General features: G+C 44.4%; 1 protein-coding gene across 1 annotated transcript; it reads left to right on the top strand.

Annotated features, from left to right (window-relative positions):
• Window positions 1-1783: 1783 nt before the first annotated feature.
• On the top strand, window positions 1784-25664 carry LOC146355127 (kyphoscoliosis peptidase-like). The gene is made up of 14 exons (XM_084829843.1): window positions 1784-1874; window positions 3530-3751; window positions 3889-3933; window positions 8216-8278; window positions 9080-9172; window positions 9349-9420; window positions 9731-9772; window positions 11927-11977; window positions 12852-12934; window positions 15218-15326; window positions 15748-15865; window positions 19098-19286; window positions 22692-22882; window positions 24760-25664. The coding sequence occupies exons 1-14, from the start codon at window positions 1784-1786 to the stop codon at window positions 25662-25664; spliced, it is 2274 nt and encodes a 757-aa protein (XP_084685969.1).
• Window positions 25665-27167: the final 1503 nt, after the last annotated feature.

Raw genomic sequence — 27167 nt, forward strand, 5'->3', positions numbered from 1 at the left:
TGTGAGATCTGGTGGTGATTGTTTATTCCACTACTGAGGGAGGGCAGCATTCTGTACAGGCTTGGAAACATACTTTTTCATCGTGCCTTCAAAGGCATCAGAGCTAAATGAACCTCTATGTGCAGAGGGAGCATAACTCTAAACACCTACACAAGCAGAGAATGCTCCCCACCATGGGCAGTGTTCAAGGCGGCCTACCAGGTCTTCTCAGCTGTGGCCTGGATCTTTAGACTGCCCCAGTTGCCATTATCTGCCTTAATACCAGCCTGCTTCTTCCCTCTGAACTCAGTAGCTTTGCAATTACTAGGAGAACTTAGGACTCGCTCCCTTAGCAGGCTAATAAGGAGTCTAGCATGAAGGCACCAGCCTTTTAAACTAAGGGGCATACTGCCATTTTCCTTCCACGTCTGCTCATTCTTTTCATCAAGTCCAGAGTCCAAAATTGCCTAACAGCACCACAGTCATCCAGCTTTCTTGGAGTGTGTCTGACTCTGCAGAGTCCTGCAGAGCCAGTTGCTGCTGGGCAGTTGCACTTGTGTTCTAGCCCATTGTAGGCAGTGTAGACTTGACAAAAGGAAGAGCAGGTACATTGGCTACTTCCATATCAAGTGGAGTGCCAGAGGCCTTCCTCATTGCTTGCTTGCTTCCTCCAAGATGGCCCAGACCCATTATCTTGGGGGAAAACAGAAGTTGGTTTGCTTGCAAAAAGGGTTTGAATGAGTAGGAATGTCTGAATTTGGGGCAAGGCAACGTAGGAGTGCATGGCTTGCCCTGGCTTGCTTGAGTGTGCCTGGAGCGCCTTGGCTCTGCAGTCATCTTTCTGGAGTGCACCTGGTTTTTGCATGATCCATCTGGTGGGTGCATGGTTCCCACTGCAGAAGTTGACCCTGCAATGCATAGAGGGCTGTGGGGATGGTAAATGAGGATACTACAGAGGGGTCAGAGACAATGGATTCAGCCTTGCTCTCCCCCTCACATGACTGTAATTTCATGGGGAGTGAACAGGGCTACTGCTGTACAAGAGGGGTGTTGAACTTAATTCTGCCCAAGGCCCGAATTTATTTCTGGAGAAACTCTCAAGGGCTGCATTCCACTGGTGGGTGGGCCTGAGAGCAAAAGTGGTGAAGCTGAAATCCTAAAAATACCAGTATATTTTAGCTTAAAGCTTTTACTTGGAGAGGCATTTCAACCGTTTGGAATGGGGAAAAAACATGCAAAAGCTGGGAAACCACCAAACGATTGGTAGGTCCGGGGCCAGGGGAAGGGGGTGTTACCATCTGGGAAAGCCAAGAGGGCCAGATTGGACTTCAAGTGGGCTGGATTTGGCCCATGGGCCTAAGCTTCAATACCCCTGCTACACTATGCACATTGATGTTAATATATATTTATAAATTATCTATCTATCCATTCATCCCACAATATAATACAGGCCTTTCTATAGGATGCCATCACTGGCAAAAGTAAAAAAAAAAATCTGTGACTCATCAGAGAGCCTTTTCAGCAGTAGCACCCTGGTTGTAGAATTCTCTTCCCTCTGAGCTCTGCTTAGCTCCTCCATTATGTACCTTTCAGTGCCAACGGAAAGCTTTTCTTTTCAGCAGGTCTTTGGACGATTCTTGTTTGCTGTATGTTTCTGTTTTAAAAGAAACTGTATTCTGTTGTATATATGTTGCTGTGACCCGCCCTGAGATCACACGTGATGAGGGGCAGGATATACATATTCCAGGATATAAACAGTCAGTTGATTACTGCTATTCCTTTCAGCTGAACATCCAGGGGAGGAATGGCCTTTCATGAGCGTCTATCTCGCACTCAGCAGATACTGCTGGCAATCTTCTGCTTCCCACTATTGCCCTTCTATCTCTGCTACTTATGTAAGTAGGAAATGTACTTAATCAGAAATAACATGCATACATATCTCATGTTTCACTTCAGTCTCAGTTGGGTCCATATTATAGGTGTCTATCAGTTTATGTCTATGCTACAGACTACCCTATGACAAACCTGTATAGGGCATATCAGTACCATAGGCTTTAATTACATCAGAGAGCAATCCTATAATCTGTAGACAGCATCTGAGGGGACATAGGATAGTTTGGATCCCTGGATCTGAGTCTGGAGACAGCGCTTGCACCCAGGGGTCTGACCTCCCCACCCCCTCCCCCTCACAGCCAACATGGAGAGAACCACGTCAGTTGCCTCTCTGAGGTCACAAAAAGTGACCTCTGAGAGGAGGGAAAGAGGGTGGTTCTGTCGGAGACTGGGGAGGCTGGCTTACAGGGAATCCTCCGGCCTCCCCAGCCTCTTTCCCTCCTGCTCTGCAGTGCCCCATTTAGATGGGCGAAAAAGACCATTTAGCCAAAATGCAAAGCAGGAAGAGTACAAAGGCAAATATCGCCTCCACGCTCCTCCCGTTCTGCATAGGATACCCATCAGAAGACAGTTTGAAGGCTGATGGGCATCGCAAATAGGATTGCACCCTTAATAGTTCCTCTCCCCAGGGAACTCTGGGAACTCTAGTTCTGTGATGAGGACTAGGGGTCTCCCACAGAGAATTCTCATCACCTCACCAAACCACTATTTTTTTGACTGCTTAGGGAAAGCCATGACATTTAAGGTGCAATCCTATGCTTGTGTAGACAGAAAAAGGTAGTAAACTGGCTGCAGCATGCTGGGAGTTGTAGGACTTTTTTCTGTCTAAACGTGCATAGGATTGTGCCCTTAGGATTCTTCAGGAGGAGGACTCTTAGCCCTAGCAACTGGAAACCACTGTGCAGCTGTTCTGTCTTTTCTTCCTGAACAGATTTTCAGCATTAAGGAAAAATACAGAAAAGGTGGTGAGAAAACATGGGAGGATTGCGAATAGAAGACAACATCTGGACCCCCCCCATAAACCTCCATGAATGAGGGAGGGTGATGGCATCATAAAAGCCTCATCTGGAAGCACCCCTAGGGTGCAATCCTATGCATGCTTAGACAGAGAAAGGCTGGGGCATGCTGGGAGTTGTAGGCCTTTTCTCTGTCTAAACATGCATAGGATTGCACCTTTAGTCTGATTTACATTGACATAAACTGATATATTTGACATTGGCTTGCAGTGTGCGTGCGCGTGTGTGCGTGTATGCTTTTGGTCTGCATTTTTTATGGTCCTAGTGAGGAAATAACTTCTTATAATTCAATTGTTTGTTTTTTGCACATAAGGCATGTCAACTTCTAAAAAGAATATAAAACCTACATTCTCTGGGATATATGTGTGATTTTTCTTCTGAATTCTCTGCCACATTCATACATGGCACATATAGTTAAAGCTTCTCGGTGTCACAGATGGGAATGGCTATGTCAGTCAAGGAGCCTGTGGACTAAGGGGTGTGGCAGGAGCATGTATGTCTTTCGGTTAAGACTAATGTCCACAGTTTAACAGTTGGGCATTTTTTCTGGGCATTGACTCCACACGATTAATCCAGAAGATAGTTTCCAGCTACCCCGCCCACCCACGCTGTTACTCTTGACCTTTCCTGTGGGGCTACAGTGGAGGTTCAAAAAAGGAAAGGATATGTTATTAGAGGTGGCATCGTGGGTCCCGTTGCAGTAAAAGAAGGAAAGATGGCAGGCTTTCTTGACGGCATAGGCAGAGGCCTCATTTGTTGGCATGGCACTATGCCGTGGCAGTGCAGAAGGCCTCAGTGTATTTGCAGTCTGGCCTACAATGCTGTGGATTTGCAGAATAACCTGCCAGATTTCAGTAAGGCCGGTAAGTGACATTGCTGAGAGAGAACAAGGAGGGAAGAGAAAAAGGGAGAGAAGGAGACTTGGACAAGAGAGGAATTTTATTCACAGTCAGACCTGTTCTCTGTATATGGGTTTGTAATAGCTATGATATCTCTGTAGGTTGTGCAAGGAGTGAGGAGGAAAAGGAGACGCCTGACACCATTGGTAAGTGAACATCAAAATCTTGTAGTTTTCCCTTTCTGTCATATGTTAGATGATAAATGTAAGCACAAGATTGCTTGAGAGGAAACAGTTTCCCAGTTACATCCTTGGATCCTTTTTACTACTAATTTTTAACCAATTTTGATTTAGGACTCCCATGGGCTCTCGGACATAACATTTGGTGTGACAGACGGAAGGCTAATTTGTATAAGTTCTGTCCAAAGGAAGGAGCCAAGAGGTTGGAATTTTGTAGCTGGGAGCGAGCATTGGATTTTTCCTGCTCCCTGGTGCTCAGAATAACCTGGTTTGCACATAATGACAACACATGGGTTGTTGTGCATGAGTGAGAGAATGTGGGTACGCTGCTTCCCGCATGCACACCACTTCTGCTTTTACTCCACAACCCACAATCGGCTCCTTCTAGGTTGTTGAACATGATGTCTGAACCTGTACCAATGGGTTGTTTAAGGGACTAAACAACCCAGTGGTTAACCCATGGTCCGGGTTTGGATGTCATGCTCAACAACCTATGGAGGAATCGATCGTAGGTTGTTGAATAAAAGTGGAAATGGCGGGCCGCTGCAGGCAGCACACCCTCTCTCTCCTGCTCATCCCCAACAGCCCGTGGTTTGTTCAACCAATGAGCTGTTGTTACATTTGAACAGACTCAGTGTGTGTGAGTCCAATTTTACCCAAGTATCTCTGAACAGGTGAGGGACACCCTCAGCTTATCTAGTCCTCATGGGTAGAGAGAAAATGGTTGGTGCCATGGGGATATATATATATATATATATATGTGTGTGTGTGTGTGTGTGTATTGGGCTACATTGAATGGCATGCAAGCAGACCTCTGTTCGCACAATGGGACGTCCTCTTCCTCTCTTCTTCCCTGCATCTCCCCTCCCCAATCTGCTCTGAATGGTAGGTCCCGCTCAACCCTCCAGAGCAGATTTGGGGGATGTATTGGGCAGGCTACATGGGGGAGGCTGCATGGGGTAGGGGGAATCAGTTCCACCAGTGGTGTCCAGTCTGTGGGTGGACAAACCCCACTGGATATAACCATAGAATCATAGAATCATAGAATAGTAGGGTTGGAAGGGGCCTACAAGGCCATCGAGCCCAACCCCCTGCTCAACGCAGGAATCCAAGTCAGAGCATCCCTGACAGATGGCTGTCCAGCCTCCTCTTGAACGCCTCCAGTGTGGGAGAGCCCACCACCTCCCTAGGTCATTGGTTCCATTGTCGTATTGCTCTAACAGTCAGGAAGTTTTTCCTGATGTTCAGCCGGAATCTGGCTTCCTGTCACTTGAGCCCATTATTTCGTGTCCTGCACTCTGGGATGATCAAGACGAGATCCTGGCCTTCCTCTCTGTGACAACCTTTCAAGTACTTGAAGAGCGCTATCCTATCTCCCCTCAGTCTTCTCTTCTCCAGGCTAAACATGCCCAGTTCTTTCAGTCTCTCTTCATAGGGCTTTGTTTCCAGTCCCCTGATCATCTTTGTTGCCCTCCTCTGAACCCTCTCCAGTTTGTCTGCATCCTTCTTAAAATGTGGTGCCCAGAACTGGACACAGTACTCCAGATGAGGCCTAACCAGTGCTGAGTAGAGGGGAACTAGTACTTCCCGGGATTTGGAAGCTATGCTTCTATTAAACCCATTATTTCCCTCTGTGGGTTATAGATCCTCAGTTGTGGTAATGGTTCATAACATAGCTTCTTTATTCTTTACTCTAACCCATGTTAATTAGATTTAATTAAACAACACAAGAGCATTCTAGTCCGAAAGATTCAGCAAATGTCTTTACAGGCTCTTGTGCAATTACAGGTCAGCCTTGCTTCCTGGCCCCCAGTACCTTCCCTTTTGGGTACTTCCAAATGGGCAACTCCTAACACTGTCATTCAAAAGGCATTATGCCTTTCCGTCTTTGCCTCCTTAACAGATTTTCTATGGCACAAAGAAAGATGGAAGAAATGGTGGGAATACACAGAATGGTAAAAAATAGACGAAGGGAGCAATCCTATGGCCACTGGACAGCAGCCAAATGGCCATATGATATGCTGTTTTCCGGGAACTGACCTCCCCCCAAGTCCGCCCTGCCTCCAAGGCAGCGTGGTGAAGCCCTGTCCTCTGCGCTTGGAACAGGAGTGCGGAGCGGCTGAAAAGGGGCGGGACTGGGGGCGTTCCGGGGCGGGGAGAGCGGAACTGCGTGTACGACACATCCTATGTGTCATATAGCAGCCTCCTCTCCCGCTCCCCTGCTCTGCGGCTAGACAGCCGAAAATGGCTGTCTAGCAGAAAAAGCAGGGCAGGAGAGGTGCAGAGGGAACGATCCCCCTCCCCCCCATGCCTCTCCTGCCTTGCTTTGGATAGGCGGTGGCCTCCGAGTTCGGAGAAGGCTGCCTATCTAGATAGGATTGCGCCCTAAAGGAGATTAGCAGTATAACCCTCCCAATTGCTGCCAGTAGATAGGATAGGTTAGGGAGGAAAAAGTTTATCAGTCAACTAAGGACAGCTGGAAAGGGAAGTGATCCAGGGGTCTTCCAGAGTGAAGGCTCCCACCATGACCAGTCAAAAGGCATTATGCAGCTATTCCATCTTTTCCTCCTCAACAGATTTTTTGTGGGGGGAGAAATAGGTGTCCTAATGTGCTTTTAGACTTGAAAAGAGCTACGAGGCCTCCCAAATTCAATTAGGGCTGTGGTGCGAGGGGATTAACTTTCCCCCTTTGCCATTTCCCCAATTTAAAGTTCCTGTTCTTCTTCGAAAGCTGCTATCACCAGTGGAGGAGGCTGGTGATGGTGGAAAGGGAGGCACTATACAGAGCAGTAATGGTGGATTGTGTTTCCAGAGGCTCAAGCAGAAGAACTGGGGATGCGAGAAACAAACATACAGCCAAGGATCACAGGTGAGAAATGCATTTCCGGAACTGTAAAGCTTTCCGCAGGGGCAGAGTGGTCTCTTTCTGCCCGTGGTTCACTGTGATGCAACAGTGAGATCCTTGTTGTGGCCGGGCCTGTCTAATGGCTTGGATCCAGTTTCTATGTCTTCTTTCGCCATACGAGGCCTTCCTTACTTGTTGAGACCCTTGGGGAGTCTTAGAGTTCCTTTGTTAAATGAGGTAAAAGCAGTTGAGGTAGAGCAGCGCTTTTAAAAATAAATTGTAACGTGCCTTGAGCTGAGCTCTTCAGAAAAATATTAAAAGCTTGATTTGTTCATAAATCAAAATGGCTCCTTCTCATTTCATTTGCGGTGTATTTTACATTCATGGTGTTCTCCCTTCACAACAGCCCTGCAAAGAGGGTTACAAGACCGACTCTGGCCCGCTTGCACTGGCTGCCTGTGTTTCCGAGCCTGATTCGAGATGCTGGTTTTAACCTATAAAGCCTTCTATGGCTTGGGACCACAAAACCTGACGGAACACCTCTCCCGACAAAAACCTACCCGTACACTCAACATCTAAGGCCCTCCTCCAGCTGCCTACTCTGAGGGAAGCTCGGAAAATGGGAACAAGGGAGAGGGCCTTCTCCATGGTGGCCCCCAAATTATGGAATGATCTCCCCGACAAGGCCCGCCAGGTGCCAACATTGTTATCTTTTCGGCACCAGGTTAAGACCTTTCTCTTCTCTCAAGCATTTGGCAGCATATGATAAGTTTTAATCAATCCTGGAATGTCTTATGGTTATGGTTGTTCGCTTCGAGATTAGTTGTTTGAAGTTGTTTTAGATACATGTTCTTTTGTGTATATTGTCTGTTTATGTGTTTTTATGTGAATGGCTTTTAATCTCTGTATATTGTATTTTTAATTGTTTTTAATCTTTGTAAACTGCCCAGAGAGCTTTGGCTATTGGGCAGTATAGAAATGTAATTAATAATAATAATAAATACTATTAATTTCACTAGCAATGTACTTTACAATCATTATTGTGTTCCCCCTCATGATAGCCCTGTGAAGTAGGTTACTGTAGTTGTCACTTTACAAATGATTTAGAAGGACACAGAGATTCTCCCAAAGCCATTCATGCAGCGCACGGTGGAGGTGGCAAGATTTATTTATTTACATTTCTATACTGCCCAATAGCTGAAGCTCTCTGGGTGGTTCTCAACGTAGCTCTCACTCTACACCTCCCAAATCTAAGCCTGCCATGACTTTTCAATGTTTTGGGGAAAAAAATCTGCCTCAGGTCAGAGGGTTTGATGAAATAGCTCATGGGCTACTTTCTGCCTGTACGATTTAAAATCTTCTCTCTTTCCGGTCTCTGAGATGCTGTCTTCTTTGTTTAAACAGATCAGACAGCTCAAAGGCACAGTGATGGGCAGCAGTCGGTTGTTACCTCTGAGTCCAACCAAAGTATGTAATGTGTGAGCCAATGAATGTTAAAATTTAAAATACAAATGTTGTAACCATGATCTTGGTAAAAAAAAAATCCTAATCTAGAGTTGTTCAAAATCAAGAGCTTGGTCTGAAGGTGTCTGGAAGTCAGATTATAGAAAAATAAAAAATTGGGGATGAATTCAGTGTTTTCAGCCTTTGAGTTTCAGTCATGTTTGACACCATTGCTGCTTCAGTGCCATTTCCCCCCCTAGCCTTTTTCCCTCACCCCCACTTTCCAGATTAGTCCTGCATGTGATCCCACCCAATCAGGGGTCTTGCAGTGACTGGAAAATTGTTTCAGGCAGTCAGAATGTCTGTATGATGACATTACCGAGCACAAGTAAAGGCAATTTAAACTGATAAGCAAACATTTTTGCAAAGAATGCCAAACAAAAAAAATCACTGAAAAAGAAAGTGTTCTTTGGCACTGCGGAAAACATTTGCAAATCACAATGGTGAGTAGTTTTGGCTCACCCGTATGCAGAATATTCAGCAAGCATCTTCATGGATAAAACAAAAGCACTGGATTGATTTTACTTATATCACCTGTGATGTGAGGTTGAACTAGCATGCAGAAGGGTTTCTATATTCCAAACCCAAATGTTTAACTACTGCACCACGCTTGCATTGTGCCTTACAAAAACCCTTATTGGGTTATTTTCAAAGGGCGGTTTTCAGTGCTGCCCATCTGAGTGGGAGCCACTGCCACTTCTGTTCCCCTATGTGAGCTCCGCCGACCTGCCCTGTTTCAGAAATGAGCATTTCCGCTTATTTCAGGTTGCCCCCAGAAGCAGTACATCTCCCTTACGCAAGCTGCAGCTGCCGCTTGCGGAACAGAAGTGGTGGGGCGGCCCCTCACGGGTGGTCACTGTTGGATTCTGCCCATAACCACACATGGAAGCAGACCATTTGCTTTAGCAGAAAGCTTTTCTTTTCAAAGCATCAAGACACAACACATTGACGTTTTCTCCTAGTTTTGTATCTCTTTACATTGTAGTTGGCTTGATTTGTTTCTGAATTCTGCTTGGTTTATTTGTTTGTTCCAGATTATGTCACTGTAGAAATACATCCAAGACAAGCCACACCACAGATAAGAAAGAAGTTATCCTTTGGAAAAGGTAGGTTCTATATGTGTGTGTGTGTGTGTGTGTGTGTGTGCGCGCGTGCACACGTGTGTACATATACGCCCACACCCACTATATATAGGATCTTTGCAGGATTGATGGAGTAATCACACAGTTATAGCAAGTAGTGAATTTGGATGTGCTTCATGAAGCTGTGTTTTTACCTGCATGATTGTGGATGTTGGCTGTGATTCAGTACATACATGATATCATTCAATTTTGTGTTTATGAGCCTAAAAATACATATGGATTCTTCAATAACTCTTAACCAATTCTTTGTTGTTGTTTTCTGTGGTTGTTGCAGAAGTCCAGGTGCTTCCCAAACAGACAGGGCAGGACAACCAAGGTAAGGCTTCCATATGGCTGTAGATATGGGCAAGAGAAAGCTGTTGCAGTTTTATATCATAGGTGTACCCAGAACATCTCTCCAAGTCTGAGGGCATTTGAGAAGACATATTTCAGTGCAGTGACTGAGACCCAAACTGCACATGATGCTTAGTCAATTGTCTCTCTCCCCACAATTTTCTTTTTTGTACCTAAAGTAGCCAGAGAAGACCAGCAGTCTTAAGACTGCACCACAGTGAGTGGAAGTGGGGCTCCTTAAGCCATTAGCAGTTTTCACTCCCCTCGCCTGGACACTTTTTAGTTCATATAGGGAAAAATAGGTGCACTTATAACTTTTCCCCTACAGCTGGGGTGGGGTATTTTTGTGATTCTCCAGATATTTTGGCCTACAGCTCCCATTGGCGATGTTGAATGATGATGGAAGTTGTAGGCAAAAACATCTGGAGACCACAAGTTGCCCACTCCTGGTCTAAAGGTTGGAAAGTATCTGGGGGTGTTTTTGAGTGGAAAACGGCTAGAGTAGAAGTGGTTAAGAAGGCCATCAGCTCCGAGGCCAGTCTTCTACTGTAGCTAGCACTTGCCACAGGTAAGAAAAGGGAACAACAGGGAAAAAATATATGCAGCTGAGCATGATGTCTAGTGTAGGCCTATCTACTCAAATGAAGGTTATGCCACTTATGAGACGCTGCTTGCAGAGGGCTGGGTCCTGGTTCTCAAGCTGTGGAGCTTGAGAACCAGGTCTTTGACCTGGGTTGTTGTGGTCACTTACTAGGACACAACAACCCATGGTTCAACAACAACTCGTGGTTCAATGACAACCCACACTCAACCCTGTCTTGTTGAGTACGGGGGTTGGACTCAATGGGGGAGTTGGACTCATTGGTCTTATAGGCCCCTTCCAACCCTACTATTCTATGATTCTGTGGTTGTCATGTTGTGTGAACCCAGCCTTTGTGCTGTAAGGTTTGATACATAAAGTTTCATATCGCCATCTGGTGGCTAAAAGGGGAAAGAAAGATATCCCTGGTTAAATAAATGATTAAAAATGGTATTAGTGAGCATGCTCTGGGAGTAGGGATGGGAGGGCAGTGGACATTTGGTGCTTCAAGATGGGAGGCACACCTGAAACCTCTGTTATATTGCTTGATCCAGTTCCAGAGCTTTGGAGGCATAAACAGCCTGACTGAGGCATCACGCCCTACAGAGTACAGTTGCCTTTCTCCTTTTCCATGGTTGCGTTAGGTCAAACAGATTGTTTTTGAAAGAATACAAAATACTGTGAAATCTGTTTTCAGAAACTGGGATAAGTGAACAGACCACCAGTCTCTCTTTCAAACTGTTTTCAACTCTCCTAGGAAAACAAACAAAACCTATTGTTGGCCTGCAGCTTTTGCCTACAGCTTTAAAAATCTCAGGGGCAGCAAAGATAGGGTTGCCAGCATGGCCAGTTTTTTTTAATGGCCATGGCCCATATTCTATAGTTCTTTGAGGGGGCGCTCAGGATCTCTAATAGAGGACTCTAAGTATACTTACCAATCTACAATTCATTAAGGGCATCTAGGAAAGTTTTACTGGTATAAAACCATCCCAAGTGTTGTCCTCTGACTGGGCCATGTTGCTGCCGCTACTCTCAAGACCAAGATACGTATTGATTCAGACGGCTGGAAAAATTGATTTCACACTGGAAACTGGTTGTGTATCTCTACCCTGAGACAATAGCAAGGATGAGGTCTTCATGATTATTTTTATCCCCTGGTTTGTAATATGCCTCTGGTTTTATTGTGATTTTAGCGTAAGTACTTTTTTGCAATTGGATTTATTGCAAAGTTTTAAAAGGATGCGCATTACATGGAATCTGATACTTGCAGGCTGCCATGAACACTGTGTTAAGGCGGGGCTTAAAGATTAAATAAATAATGAATGAATGACCTACCTGACTACTGAGAAACTACCAGTTTTGGACCAGACCTGACCGGTATGCAGGAAAGAACAGTCTGCAGCAGCCTTCTCCACCCTGGAGACCTCCAGTTGTATTGGACTATAACTCCCATCATCCCCAGCCAGCATCACCAATTGTAATAGGATTTTCTCTTTGATTCCATAAACTTATTCGCTGCTTTCTGATGGTCTCATCCCAACAATGTCGATTCTGTAGGCTTTCACGGTGATGGGGAGCAAGGATCAACGTTGTCTAAGGGACTATATGGTAAATATTGGATCTTCTTTGTTATAGTTCTGTATGGCTATTGGCTGAATCCTGTACATCTTTGCAGAGCAGGTTTCTCACCATATGAGCCCTTCCTCCCTTGCTGAGATGTTCTTGGAATAGGATTATGGTAACTGTTAGCTGCACTGTACCTTTGTATCATTGTTCTGCTACCAGTATAGATCTCAGAATGAACCTCCAGTTTATGTCCCAGTGAAGTGAATGAATATCATGCCCTCTGGCAGAGAGAGGTGGATGTGATGCTGTTTTGATGGAAGCCTTTGCTGCTGGAGATTGAGATGCCAGGCATATCCTATACTAAAGTCAGTGTGATGAGAGCTTCCCTAAGGAGACTCAGATACTTTCAGTGGGAGGTGCAAACTCCACTCCTCTACCATCACATGATTATCTACTTTGATTGCTCCAAGGAACAGAGTAATGTGAAATTACCTTGCTCGATCAGATCAAGATAAGGTCCATCTTGTCCAGCACTGTTTCTCCATCGTCTGATCTTGGAAGCTAAGCAGGGTCAGCCCTGGTTAGTACTTGGATGGGAGACCGCCTGGGAATCAGGCTTCCTGCACTGAGCAGGGGGTTGGACTCGATGGTCTTGTAGGCCCCTTCCAACCCTATGATTCTGTGATCCTATGATCAGAGCAAGACTGGCAGCTGTGTAGGTGCAGCATCCCCATGGTCTTCCTTGGTTTTACTCGGGGAACCGTAGAACAACTCCCTATTTTCATGATCTTTTTGGTTTCCTGCAGTCCTTAACTCCATCCTTTTTGATCACATTATGGGATGGGCCATTTTCCTTTTCTCCTCTGATGCATGATTTCCTCTGTTTATAGAATGACTCTTCCATACTTGTTTCTAGCTTATCCATGGGAAAAATCCAGTCTGAAATCAATGCCAATAGATTTGAAACAGTTTAACGAACTGGATGCCTATGCATCAAAGGTAAGTCGTATCTTATCGTGGTATACAGTCTTATATGGAATCCACTAGATTGCCAGTGGTGATTGAGCTTTTTCATGAAGGTTTGGAGTTTGATTATGTATGTATGTATGTATTTACAACGTTTATATACTGCTCCATATCTAAACAGATTCCGGAACAGTGAAGAATAAAAGATGAAATTATAAAAAGATAAGAAGAATAAAACACCATATTAAAATTATTCTTTTAAAAGCAGAGTACCAATAAAAACTGTGGCTGGTCAGTGAAGGAAGGCTTCCTGGAATACAGCTGTTTTGAGGAGGCGCTGAAACAACACAGTGTCGGCACCTGCCTAACCTTCAGAGGCAGGGAGTTCCATAGAGAAGGGGCCACCACGCTGAAGGCTCTTCTCCAGGTGGACTCCAATTGAGCCTAGGTCCATGCAGAACTACAAGAAGCCGGAACCATAATACCTTCTAAGTGCCTATTTACATAGTTATTTATTCTGGGATAACAGCACTTCAGCTGCTACTTTGTTTTTGACATTCAAGGGAAAACACAGAAGTCAAATTAAAATGAGATTCAACAAGCACTGGCAATATCAAAGGGTTTGTAACTCGCTTCTTTTTCATAAAATTACCTAGATCCCATTATACTGCAGACTTAAAGTCATTTAACAGTCATTTCTTCTTTCTGGGGAACCTTGGAAACTATAGTTCTGTGAGCAGGGAATTCTCAGTCCCCTCCTCCAACTACAATTTCCAAGAATCTGTGGGGGGACCCAGGGAGTTAAATTGGCATAAAATCAATTTGGGATTGTAGTGTAGCTATGCCCTTAGTATGTATATACCTCTTTTCAGTCTTCAGAACTCTTCATATACCTTATATTGGGGATAGGCAATCTTTTGGGGCCTGTGGAGACACTTCGCAATTTGAGAAACTGTCCTAGGCAAAATGGGCGTGCTGCAGATGAAAGCACTGGCCTGCAGCCACCTATCCTCTTTTCCTAAGCATGTCTCTGAGCCCCACATGTGGCCCAGAGGCGTTCATGGGGAAAGAAGATGGGAGCAGCCAGAGGCCCTCACTTTGCTTTGAAGTGATCCCAGCTGCCCGGAAGGGAATTTGTTAATTTGTTTAAAAGTGGGAGGGGTAGGGCACATTGGTGGGTGCCAAGAAAGGTGCCTGAGAGCGCACTGGTGCCTCATTGCCTCCCCCTACCTTTCCCACTAATGTGTGGAAACGTCTATGGATGAAATAAACTCTTTTGGTTTGGTTTGAGTGGGGGTTACTCCCAGGTATAGATAAGAGGGTCTGTAGCACTTTAGAGCCAAACCACACATGACAGACCTAGGACCTGTTTTCTCCTGCCTTTTCTTTTTTCTTATTTTTATTTTTAAGCAGCCATGGAGGCTCCGATTTTGATTAGATCAGTTGCACTGGGCGAGGTGTTCTTGCCCCCATGCCTTTTTCTGGAACTAAATTGCACCCTCACACCCCTGTTGATATTAACCTTGCAGTGAGAAATAAGTAAAGGTACCTATATTGTGCCTTGTTTTGTTGTTTTTTTTGCTGGGGAGCTAATAGCAACGTTGGGGAGCAGGTGATTTAGATGGTGAAGATGGCACACACGTGTCACCTAAAAACTAAGTATGCTTCTTGCTTCAGAACAATTGTTCATACTTACAAGCAAATTTATGCAAATGGAATAAGTTGGCGTCATGTCGTGTCCAGACCAAACTCCGCTCCACCAAAATGTAGCCACCACCACACTGCCGAGCTGCGGTTCGATCAGGTGGTAGAAGGATTAGCCGGGGCAATGCACCGTTACCAGGGTACACCCGATTGTATAACAATCTGCGAGGAGGCTCCTTCTGTGTACCCCAATGGAATAAGTAAATTAATTTGATTGACTAAAACATATACAGTTTCAGTGCAATCCTAGGCATGTCTACTCAAAAATAAGTCCCACTAAGTTTAAATGGGGCTTGCTCCCAGGTATTATGTACTAATATGTGGAAAAGTCTGTGGACTAAACGAACGCTTGGTTTGGTTTGAACAGGGCTTATTACTCCCAGGTAAGTGAGTATAGGATTACCGCTTCAATTAATGACAAGAGCAATCCTAGGCATGTTTACTCAGAAGTAAGTCCCACTGAGTACAATGGGACTTATCCTCTAGTCAGTACGTTTAGGATTTGTCCCTAATTTTTCTTTAATCAAGTGACAACTCTAGATAGAAGGTAGGACCTGCGTGGCCCTCTTCTAAATTCACTGTTGCCGAATCTATTTATTTTTTACAAAACAGGTGGATGTCAGGGACAGTGTGGAAAAACTGGTGAATGTCTTGCTCCAAAAAGCCCACAGTGATCTGGAGAAACTCCGAGCCATTTGGATTTGGACGTGCTATCATATAAGTAAGGAGCTCCACATAGGGCCCAGGGGTGTTCTTAGAAAATGACATTGGCAAGCAGCTGGAGGCAAACACTTCATGTTGAAGGGCTCTTAGCCATTTGGGAAAAAAGGGGGAAAGGGGGCAGGAAAGGCCCCCCTCCCAGCTGTTGCCTGCTAAGCTGGGGTGTTGGGGAAGGCGGTGCAGTATGTAGGGAAGGCACTCTGGAGTTGTCACTGGGATTGGAGAAGGCTAGAGGAGGACCACGGGGAGTGGCAAGGATGTTCTGCTGTGTGAGCATTCCCATCTTGTGTACGTAATTAATAGATTAATCGCCCTGGTTTACTACTCAAAGTTTGCAATCCAAGTGAGATGGTTGCAGCCCCTTACTGTTTGCAAACTCCATGTTTTGGTGTGCAATTTCTCAAGTGGCTTTATTTTTCCAGAATATGATGTGGAAGGCTACCATAATAAAGAAAAGAGGTCTTGTGAGCCAGCAGATGTCCTTCGATCAAGAAGGAGTGTTTGTAGTGGATATGCCAGACTGTTTGAACAAATGTGCAGGTAATATGCAGCATGACTGACTGAGTAGTCCTAGAAATGTCCAAGCAAATCTCCAGATAAATCACAACGTTTGCCCTGATTCTTGGTCATTCTTTCATTTGTGGGCAGTGGGACCTACTCTGATTTGCCTGTAATGTCTACACCAGGAGTGCTGAACTTTTTTCAGCCCCAGGGCAAATTCATATCTGGAAAAGCTCTTGGGGATAGGGTTCCAGTGGTGGGTGGGGCCGAGGGAAAGAGGGGCTGAGCCAGAATACCAAAAATAACAGCTTATTTTAGTGTAAGGCTCTTAACTTGTAGAATGGGGAAAAAACATGCAAATGCCAGGAAACCACCAAACCACCAGTGGTCGGAGAAAAGGTGATGGGGCCAGGGGAAGGGGGCCAGGCTGTCCGCAGAACCCACGGGCTTGAGGCTCAGCACCCCTGGTCTAAACAGTGAGTACTCTGAAGCAAATGTGCATATGTTATTATAACCCCTGCCCTGGGTTCTACCTTCTCCAGCTTTCACCTGATGAAACTGAGAAGAACACCCCCCCAATCCCAACCCCCCAAATGTCTGCCCCTGCTGGGTCAGTTGTCCTCACTGACACACATACACAGCTTCAGCCCCTTTTGTCTCTGGGTTAAAGTGACACCCAATATGCCTAATTGGTTTTCTCTACCCAATACAGGAGAAGTAACAAGGAAATAGTTTTTTTTAATGGTAGTGCAATAAGACAAACCAATGCGTGGGATTTATAGTTAAAAACAAACAAATAAAAATTTATTTAATACAAGAAGAGTTATATATTATTATTAATCTATCAATCTATGCTTGGTCCTAACCTACCTACCTACTCCACCCCTCCTAAATCCTATTCCCCAGACCCCTCTGTATTGGCCCCAGGAGCGTAGCCAAGTCATTTGTAGTGTTAGAGGGGCCTAGAGATCCATAATTCTTGCTTACGTTCATTATTGGTGCAATTCCCATGCTAGTAAGCCTCTGAGCATGTGCAGATGAGTCAAAAGGCCAATAACAGGCTTCTTGGTGCATTCCTTGCTAATGAGGAGCGTCTTCATCTCTGATGTGCCTGGGAAGCAAAGTCTGTCTACAGGTGGCTGTGCCTGAGAACCAAACACTTCTAGCCTATGCTGGGAATGAACGCTAGGGGCGCGTGCTGCTGTTATGCTACCTCATTGCTGACAGGTATTGTATAAGACCAATTGCACCCGATGGCTCGGGGTTCAGAGAAGCTGTCTGATCCAACCACTGGGTACGCCTGTGTGCTGTAAGTTACCCAGTAACGTACTTCTTGTAAGTAAACCTTTGAGTCTGATTTATCACTATCTTGGCACCTCTAACCTAAGAGTTCAACACCCACTGCAGAGGCGACATACCCTCTCACTAGATGTCCCTTCCTCAATCCCTAAGGCCCTATCTCACTTCTAACTGTGAGTTCATTTCTTTTATAACCTCGGGATCCTCACACTCACACACAAGCTCCTCCCGCCTTTCACTCACTCGCCAACACTCTATTAACCCTGGCTTACCTGGGTAACATTTAACAACAATCAGCAGTTGGAGAGAAGGTGATGGGGCCAGGGGAAGGCGGCCTGGCTATCCGGGGAACCCACGGACTTGTGCTTCAACACCCCTGATCTAAACTGTGAATACTCTGAAGCAAATGTGCATATATTATCCTATTTTGTGTCGTTTATTCTGACACATCATCATGGGGTTCTTCCAGAGGGAGAGCACCTGGTGCTGCTCATCAGAAGGCACTGTGCAGAAATCGTTTTTTCTTTAATGGATTTTCTGCAGTAAGAAAAAGGATGGAAGAAATGGTGGGAAAACCCAGCGGGGTTATTATGAGTGGAAGAGCACGACGTCTGGGTCCCCTATAAAATTCCGTGTATGAAGCAGGATGATGGCATGATAAAAGCCTTGTCTGGAAGCACCCATTGGAGACAAGCAAAGAACAATGCACGGCAGGCCTTCCCAACCACTGGAAATCCCGCTTAGCCCTGCTCCCCGATGCTTCCTTCACCAAGCATTGCCTGCAAATATTTATGCCCCTCTATGATACCTCTTAAGAGCTAGAAACGTGTTTTTGCTTTAATGTAAGTGGAGAACTTGAACTGCCTAATTGTGCTCCTAACGACGCGTGCCCCTATGTGGCACACAAACAGCCGTGCCTAAATGCAAATAAATAAGGCAGGTTGATACTACACGAGGGCCCTTTACAACTACTGAGGCATTGCTTTTATGCAATTCACTGGAAGCATAATTAAAGCAGTCATTCCGTATGGCATTTAATATAATTCTATTTTCCCTATAAAAATCCTGCAGTGCCCATCCTTGTGGGCAAGATCCCACTATATATTTACTAAGAAGTAAGTCCCTCCCATCCAACAAAGGTCCTGCTTCGTCCTGCAGTTGTTTTCATAATAATTTTAATTAGTTTAGTTAAATATTAATTAGTAGCTTCCTCCACACACCTTGCCTTTAAACCCATTAATTAGTTGCTTCCTGTTCAATCGCTGTGGTCACATTACTGAATGGTCATAATGAGTCAATTTTGTTTCCTATGGTGGTGGGTTAATTGATGGTTTCCTCTTTGCAGCCAGAAAAATAGTCATTATTTTATTTCATTTTATTTTTTTATGATTGCAGTGCACAATTGTAAAACTGCACTAATTAAAGTACAATTTAAAAATATTAGGACACAATCCTATGCGTGTTCAGACAGAAAAAGGTCCTACAACTCCCCTACAGAAGTGGGTTGATTTTCTGTCCAAATATGCATAGGACTGCACCCTGAATGAGCCATTCTTCTTGCTGTGTTTTGGAATCTAGTAATTAAAGCTTCCCACGACCCTGCAATAACTGATTAAATACAGCTATACAGGAATGCTGTGGCCACGGTGAAACAAAAAACAACTCATTTGCCATTTTTATAAGAAATGGAAGCTTTCAATTGAAAAGAGAGGAGTTGTGAAAGCCTCAATAGCACTTTGCTAGTCTATAGTGGCAGGCTGGTGCCACAATTGTGTTTAAGATGAAAAATCACCACAAATCAACCTGGAAAAAATGTGGGAGAACAATATAGAAAACTGAAATGCACCTGGTGGGCACGAAATTGGGGGGTGGGGGGCTTCTCCATAAAAACTGAGTAAATGAAGGATGTCTATTCCATCCTAAATAGTTGGTGTGAAAGCCTGGTGGTTCTGAATACTTTTCTTCCTCTCAGTATTGCAGGGATACAATGCAAGTATCTTTCGGGATTCGCCAAAGGGTATTCATACAAACCTGGAATGGTCTTTAAGGGGGATAGTAATCACGCCTGGAATGCTGTTTACCTGGATGGAAGGTGGCACCTTTTGGACAGTACATGGGGAAGTGGCCATGTGGATGACTCTTGTAGCAAGTTCATTTTCACGTAAGTTCTTAGACTGTAGCAAGACCAATCACAGTATTGAATACAAAGAGGGCAGAGTTTAATTCCACAGTGTGCTTGTTTGGGGCTTTTTGTGGAGGTCACTTGCCAGAGTTGGAGCTTTTCTACACAAAGCATTTGTTGTGCATTCATCATTCCATACTCACGGTTGTTTATGGGTTCTTTAGATGACAACGTAACCCTCCAGTTTTGCTTCTGTTTGTAAGCAGCACTTTCTGTAAGTTTTTTCAGAGCATGGAAAATTGAGTATTATTTTTAATGGTGAAAGAAAGCACAATTTCCTCTTGTGTATTTGCACTTTTCCATTATACCACAGTGCCACCTAGAGGTTATGTAGCAGAAAGGCAGGAAAGGAAATGCTTCTCAATGTAGTGCTCGGATCAAAATTCTGCGACAAAATTGAAAGCAGATGCAGCGGATTAACAGCCTCATGTAGAAACGCCCATCAGAATTTCCATGGCTGTGACTTCCAGTTGGAGCCATGTCGTCCTGGCAGTGACTTGTGGAGCTCCACAGGTTGCTTATCTCAAACAGCTATGAAAAGGTTGAGAAACCTTTTTAACTTCCCCTGGAATTAAAAGGGGAAGCTTACAGTACCATCGGGATGAAATCTTGGAAGAACAGCTGCTTTTGCGGAGGAGCAGAAGGGCTGGAATCTAAGGTTAGTCGCCGGAATATCATCTACTGAATGCTGTTTGAAACTCCTAAGCAATTAGGAGACACAAGGTGAGACGAGCTCCAATTTTAGTTAGTATTTGTGAATTTAAACTACCAGCAGTATCTGAGGACTTGCAATTAAATCTGCTTAAATGTTTGTTTTTCTCTTTCTGCAATTATACTTTGTGTGTTGTGCTTTTGAAAGAGGAGGATGGCAGTACCAAACGGAAAAAGGAAAGGTTTGGGAACGCCACCTACCCCCTCAATTGCACCCCCGGCAAAGGTTTCTAGAAATGCTGGAGATGAAGAGGAGTTGCTTGCTTTGATAAAAACTATGTCTTCTCAGCTATCAGTGCAGTCAAAGAAGCTTGAAACAATTCAGGACTCAATCACTGCCCTTCAAGGGGCTGTGGACTTAATTAATATTTCTCTTCAAAAGATGGAATCGAAGGTTAATGTTCTCGAAGATCGGGTTACTGCTCATGAAACTGCTATGTAAGCTTCTCATAATATTTTGTCTGCTCAAATTTCTCAACTGGAGACCTTCACATGCAGAGCGAATCTTCGTATCTTTGGTATTAAAGACGTGGCTACTGAAATATGTCTGGCTGAATTTATGGATAAACTCTTGCATGAGCTATTGGTTTTACCATCTTATTTTCTACTTGATATTGAGCATGCATATCGTGTTCCTGGTTTAATACGTGGCACTAAAGGGACTTTTGGGACTGTTATTGTTCAATTTTCACGAGTCTCTACAAAAACTTATCTTATGCGTCTGGCAAGAGAACAAGGTGAGCTTCAGTGGGGACCAGCAAATGACAAGATTATGCTCTCTCCTGATTATATTAAAGAAATTGCTGACAGAAGAAGGCAGTTACCAAGGCAAGAAGTTTGGCAAAGCAACAACTTGCAATATTATATTAAATATCCGGCTACATTTTGCATTCTTTTTGAAGGCCAGATGAAAAGATTTTTAAATCCTGATGCTGCAGAGTCATTCCTCACTAGTATTAAAATTAAAACAAGGGAACCAGCTCTCAACCTCCTGAGTTGGAATTTGTCCATTTTTACTGTTTTTCTGAACTACTGTTTGGGCTATAGCTGATAAGATGTCTAGGCAGTATACCAGAGTAAATGTTTGCATATTTGTTTTTTTTCTTTTTTATGTTATATTGTAATAAAATTCCTGTTTGTGTGTATATGTGTGAATACATATATAAATAGATTTTTAGATACGATATTACTTAAAATATATAAATGGTTTGCTTTTGTTTTTTTTATCTTTTTCTTAATTTTTTTCTCATTTTTTTTCTTTTTATTGTTAGTAGTAGTATCATCATTATGGGATTATGATTATTACTATTCCTTGTTGGTTAAACCTTTAATTTTTATTAATACGCGTTAATTGAATGGTAATATATGGCCAATGGGAATGGATTGTTTGCTCCCGTTCCTTTGCTATAAGACTGAGGTTATGACACTGAAAGATAAGGCTCACCATTTATGGTGCAGCAGATTGAAGATTTAACAATACCTGCAATGTTTGGAAGAGTGCTGTATAGGTATAATCTGCAATTGGATTTGTATTTGGATATTTGGTTTGCTTTTATTGAAGTTTAGATATAATCCTTCCCCCCCCTTTACTTTCCTCCCCGTTTCTTCTTCAGAATACCGTAATGTTGGAAACTGAAGATTTTGATTAGGTTGTTGGTATTGTTCATTTCATGTATAAAAATAGATTTAAAAAAAGAATAATTTCCATGGCTGTTAACAGGGCTGATTAAAATAAGCAAATGCAGTGGACATGTATGCTGCTTGGAGTGGGGTAGGAAAAATAAATTGACTCCGATCAGCATTCAATGTTGGGGTGTTATGCTTATGCAATCTGCACCATGCTACACGTGCAGGAAGTGGGTATCTTGGATGTTGGGTCATTGCAAAGGGGGCTCTTGTGCCTCACACAACCACACTATACATCTATCCTGTGCTGCATCATTACAGGTTTTTTTTTTAGATACTGAGCTCTCTGTAGGGAACATTCAGGAGAAGATAATATAGTGGAATGTCATTAGCCATTATAAAAATGACAAGAGGGCTCTAAATTTTCATGTGTAAATGCTTAATAGATTGGAAACGAATTGGGCCCCAGTTGGAATGAATGGGAACTGAGCTGTATCATGCTCCTGAGGAACTTCTATTCACTTTAATGGGGCCTGCACTGGAGAGCTTCCCAGTGGATTGTGCCTTTAGAGTAGACTAGGGGTGGGCTGAAGGTAGATTGGGATCTACTGATAGATCTCCAGATGATTTGCAGTAGATCATCAAGGGTTTCCGACTCCCAATGGTTTAACAACAGTGTCAACAAAAACTCTTTCCATGTCCTAAATGAGGCTGCTGAAGTCAATAAAATTTTGCAGGAAATAGTAGATATATATGTGAAAGATTGTCTGTGCAACAAATTCTTGGACCGAGTATATACTCAGAGGCACCCTTTTCTGCAGTTCTATGTCTGCTTATCTGAGCCACTATTTTGCACCTGGCTCTGGTTGATGGGTCTAAGGGTTCTAGTGAAAAACAAAATAGATTCCTTAAGCCTGAAGTTCACCCAGCCCTGCTTTAGATTATAAGTACTCCACACTTATCCTCAGATGGCTTTGCCTGTTTGTCTCTGGTGCTCATTTAAGAAATATTATGCAACACAGCAATTTTCACTTCCTCCTTTTGCAGATACAACGAGTTCTACTTCCTTACCCATCCTGCTTTGTTTATTAATAACCACTTCCCAGACGACCAGAAGTGGCAGCTTCTGAAAACGACACTGACACTGCAGCAGTATGAACGTAATGTGTGGTATTCACCTGAGTTTTATCCATCAGGGCTGATTGCAGCATCTGCAGAAACATCAGTCATTGAAACAGGTAAAGTCAATAAGAAGCATTCGTCCTGTTCCTTTTTATTATCACAGTTGCATTGACAATAACTCTAACGTTTTTCATTCATTTATTACGTTTCTATACCACCCAACAGCCAAAGGTCTCTGGGATGTTTACAGAAATGAAAACCCTTCAAAATACAGTATCACACATAATACAAAAACCGTTTACAGGGAAACATATAAACAGACAGCATACACACATATATCTATATCTATACAATTTTAACAATCAACAGTAAGAAATCCCAGGACCTGATTAAAAACTTATCAGAGTAGACAAAGGTCTTAACCTGGCGCTGAAAAGATAAAGTGTGTTGGTGCCAGGCAGGCCTCGCTGGGGAGATCGTTCCACAATTGGGGGGCCACCACCAAGATGCCCTTCTCCTTTGTTGCCAACTTCCGAGCCTCCCTTGAAAGAGGCACCTGGACGAGGGCCTTAGATGATAAGTCTAGTATACGGGGAGGTTCATGCTTTCCTCAGAAGGCACAGACACACACTTTAGGGTGCTTCCAGACAGAGGGTTCCTAGGGCTAGCAGGCAGAAGGCATTCTCAATGAGAGATCCCTAGACCAGCTCTCAGGGTCCTTTCCTGGGCTACCCTGTGGAGGGGCAATGACTGTTACACAGATGTTAAGTCTGTAGTGTAGATGCTCCGTGTGTGAGTTAGATAAAAGTTAAAGTTGCAATTCTACTGCAAGCAGGCAGAGGGGGGCACATATCAGAAAATTGCAACGTTCCAATAAATCTGATATAAAACCCATCAATATTTCCTAGTGTAGCTACGCCCAAGTTACTATAGGGGAGCATTAACTGCCTTTACTCCCTACACCAGCCTCCCCCAATGTGGGGCTCCAACAAATCTGGAGAGCATCAGTTTGGGGAAGGCTGCCTTAAACCTCTATCATCATTACCACAGATGGTCCCATGCTGCTCTCCCACTAGACGCATCTCTTCCCTGTAGTGAGACTGACTGCTTCCTCTCTAGAAAGCAAAGCAGAGGCGAACTCTGGGATGTTCAGTGAGCACTGCCCTCCCTGTGAAGGAAGAACGGAATGTATTTTCCTGTACATAAGGAGAGTGTGAACAGTGTAGAAGCAAAGAATCCCCTCTGGAATAAACCCCTACAGGAGTACCTAACACTACTTGGCTTGGTTCAGGCAAATGTGAAGTATTACATGCATCAGACAACTGTTCTTTGGCAGCACAATATGACTGCTGAACTTGATTTAAGCCAGGTAGAGTAGCAGTGGGCCGCGGTGGCTTAGTGGTTAAGACGCTGGACTGCAGACTGGAAGGTTGGCAGGTCAGCAGTTCGAGACCCGAGTGCTGCGTGACGGAGTGAGCTCCCGTCTTCAGTCCCAGCTTCTGCCAACCTAGCAGTTCGAAAGCAAGAAATTGCAAGTAGATAAATAGGTACCGCTTCGGCGGGAAAGGTAACAGCGTTCCGTGCACCTCGGTGTTCAGTCATGCCGGCCACGTGACCACGGAAGCGTCTTCGGACAGCGCTGGCTCTTCGGCTTAGAAACGGGGATGAGCACCGCACCCTAGAGTCGGACACGACTGGTTGGGGACACCTTCACCTTTTTAGAGTAGTAGTGTGGAGGGGGGGAGTCAGCTTTCACAGGCCCAGGAACGCACGGAGCAGGCTCAGGGTAAATTCCCACGGCGTCTTTCTCTGCAACGTTAGGTACAGACCATTCTGAGGAAGCAGGGCTGTCCCAGGCCTAGCTTAACAAACCCTGCCTATTAGATACTCTCCCTCATGGCAAGGGGACAGAGAATGCATTAAAACAGCCTACTTATGGAAAATATGTTTTACTACTATTAACGACACAAGAATCTTTATTGTTGTTTCACAGAAAATGGCAAAGCCACTGTTTTCATTGAGAGTCGTTCTCCAACACTCTTCCTGGCTGAGCTTAATCGGGTAAAAGAGCACTGTGTAATGAACCTGCTGAGGAATGGGATGATGTTGGAAGTGTATCCTCCACAGACGGGAACTCATCGTTTGGATATCTTTGCCAGATCTCCCAAGGACACAAAAAAAGACTATAAACATGTGTTAGAATACTCCCTGAAATGTAGCTCTGTGGACAAAAGCATCTGCTTGCCCAAAGAACTCATCCAGCCTGTGGGGCCCAGCTGGCTTTCAGAGGAGAAGGGGATCCTGGAGGCCTTGCCTCTTGGCCCAGTTATCCACACTGACGATGGCCGCTGCGTTATCACTTTCACTCGGAGTAAAGATCTGGATGTCTTTGCCACCCTGGATTCCAATTCCAGCAGCATGACCGAAGAGATGAGGAGGCGTCACATCTGGAAAACCTGCCAAGGAAGCCAGGTGGAGTTGAAGATTCACCTCCCCCATGCAGGAGAGTTTGCGCTTCACATCTGGGCAAAGGAAATGTCCAATCCGGGTAGCCATCACTGTGCCCTCAGCTATCTCCTCTTCTGTCCAAACAAGAGTGTGAAATGGCCAGTTTTCCCGCAGTGGTATAGGGACTGGGAGGAAGGCTGTGAGCTCGTGGCACCTCTTGCAGGTGTACTGCCCGCCAACCGCGAGGTGCAATTTAAGCTCAAGCTGCCTGGTATAGCTCACGTGGATGTTGAATGTGGGAAGTCTCACCAACTGACTCTCAGTAGAGATGGTTTCTGGGAGGGAACCTGTAACACCTCAGGTGACTCAAAGGTAAAAGTCAGAGTATTCAAAAATGCCAGCGATACTACCTACTGGGTTGTGTTGGAATACAAAGTGGAAAGTTACTAGCTCAGCGATGTGCAGTTAGTGGGACCAGCTCCTGAATCAGGACTTCCTGACCAGCTACTGGGCTGTGATGCAGAATGCAATTTTAGGTGCTCTAAATAAGGAAAAACAAATAAATTATTCCCCTCTCTCTGGGTGCTTCTTTTTATGGTACAATCATCCTACCTCATTCATAGAATTTTACAGGGGTTCCAGATACCACCATCACCCATTTTAGAACATAGGAAGAGCCATGCTGGATCAGACCAAGGTCCATCTAGTTCAGCATTCTGTTCACAGTGGCCAACTGGCTGCCCACAGGAAACCCACAAGCAGGACACGAGTGCAACAGCACCCTCCCGCCCATGTTCTCCAGCAACTGCTATACATAGGCATACCGCCTCTGATGCTGGAGGTAGCATATAGCCATCAGGACTAGTAGCCACTGATAGCCTTCTCCTCCATTAATTTTTCTATCCCCCTTTTAAAGCCATCCAAATTGGTGGCCATCACTATATCTTGTGGAAGTAAATTCCATACTTTAACTATGCGCTGTGTGAAGAAGTCCTTTTATCTGTCCTGAATCTCCCACCAATCAGCTTCATGGAATGACCCTGGGTTCTAGTGTTATGAGAGGGAGAAAAATATCTCCCTATCCATTTAGTCCACACCATGCATAATTTTGTACACTATCATGTCCCCCCTTACTCACCTCTTTTCTAAGCTAAACAGTTCCAGATGTTGTAACCTTTCCTCATGGGAGAATTGCTCCAGCCCCTTGATCATTTTAGTTGTCCTTTTCTGCACTTTTTCCAACTCTACAATATCCTTTTTGAGGTGCAACGACCATTTGTAATTCTACTGTGTTTTTCTCACTGCTTCGTTATTTCTTTTATTTTTAATTATTATTACATTTATATTCCAGCTTTTTTCCTCTTGCACAAAAAAATCTGTAAAGGAAGGAAAGACAGAATAGATACACAATGCCTTTTGATACTTAACACAAGGAGCCACCCATCTGGAAGCACCTTTCTCTCCTCTCCTCTCCTCTCCTCTCCTCTCCTCTCTCTCTCACCCCCCGCCTTTCTAATACCAAATGTGCTGGTTCTGTGCCTGTCAATAGGACAGCAAAGCGGAGCCACTCACATGCACACTAATAGTTTCTTCATACTCAAGGGACTCCAGGGTGCAGAGAAACATATTAGCTTGTAAATTAAAAGCATGCCCACACACACACGCATCTATACAAGCCAGATGAGGACTGAGCATGCTCAGCAAAAAAATGTTGAAGGAGGTTGAGCTCCTTCAACATTTTGGAAAATTGGTTGGCACGAGCCCTTTACTGTTTCTAGTATCTTAAAATTGGAAGTGAGGGATTTGGGTGAGAAGGAGCTGCCATGAAGTTACAAAACTCTTATCTCCTGCTATATGGGGAGGCTTCAAGAGTGAGGAAAGAAGGCCAGGCATGCATCAGCAGGGACCCAGGGTTTGACTGTCTGACTACCTACTCCCGAGTAGCACACCCTG

This window comes from Heloderma suspectum, chromosome 2, assembly GCF_057233095.1.
Source record: "Heloderma suspectum isolate Gila_16-S chromosome 2, 16-S_ref, whole genome shotgun sequence".
NCBI classification, from domain to species: Eukaryota; Metazoa; Chordata; class Lepidosauria; order Squamata; family Helodermatidae; genus Heloderma; species Heloderma suspectum.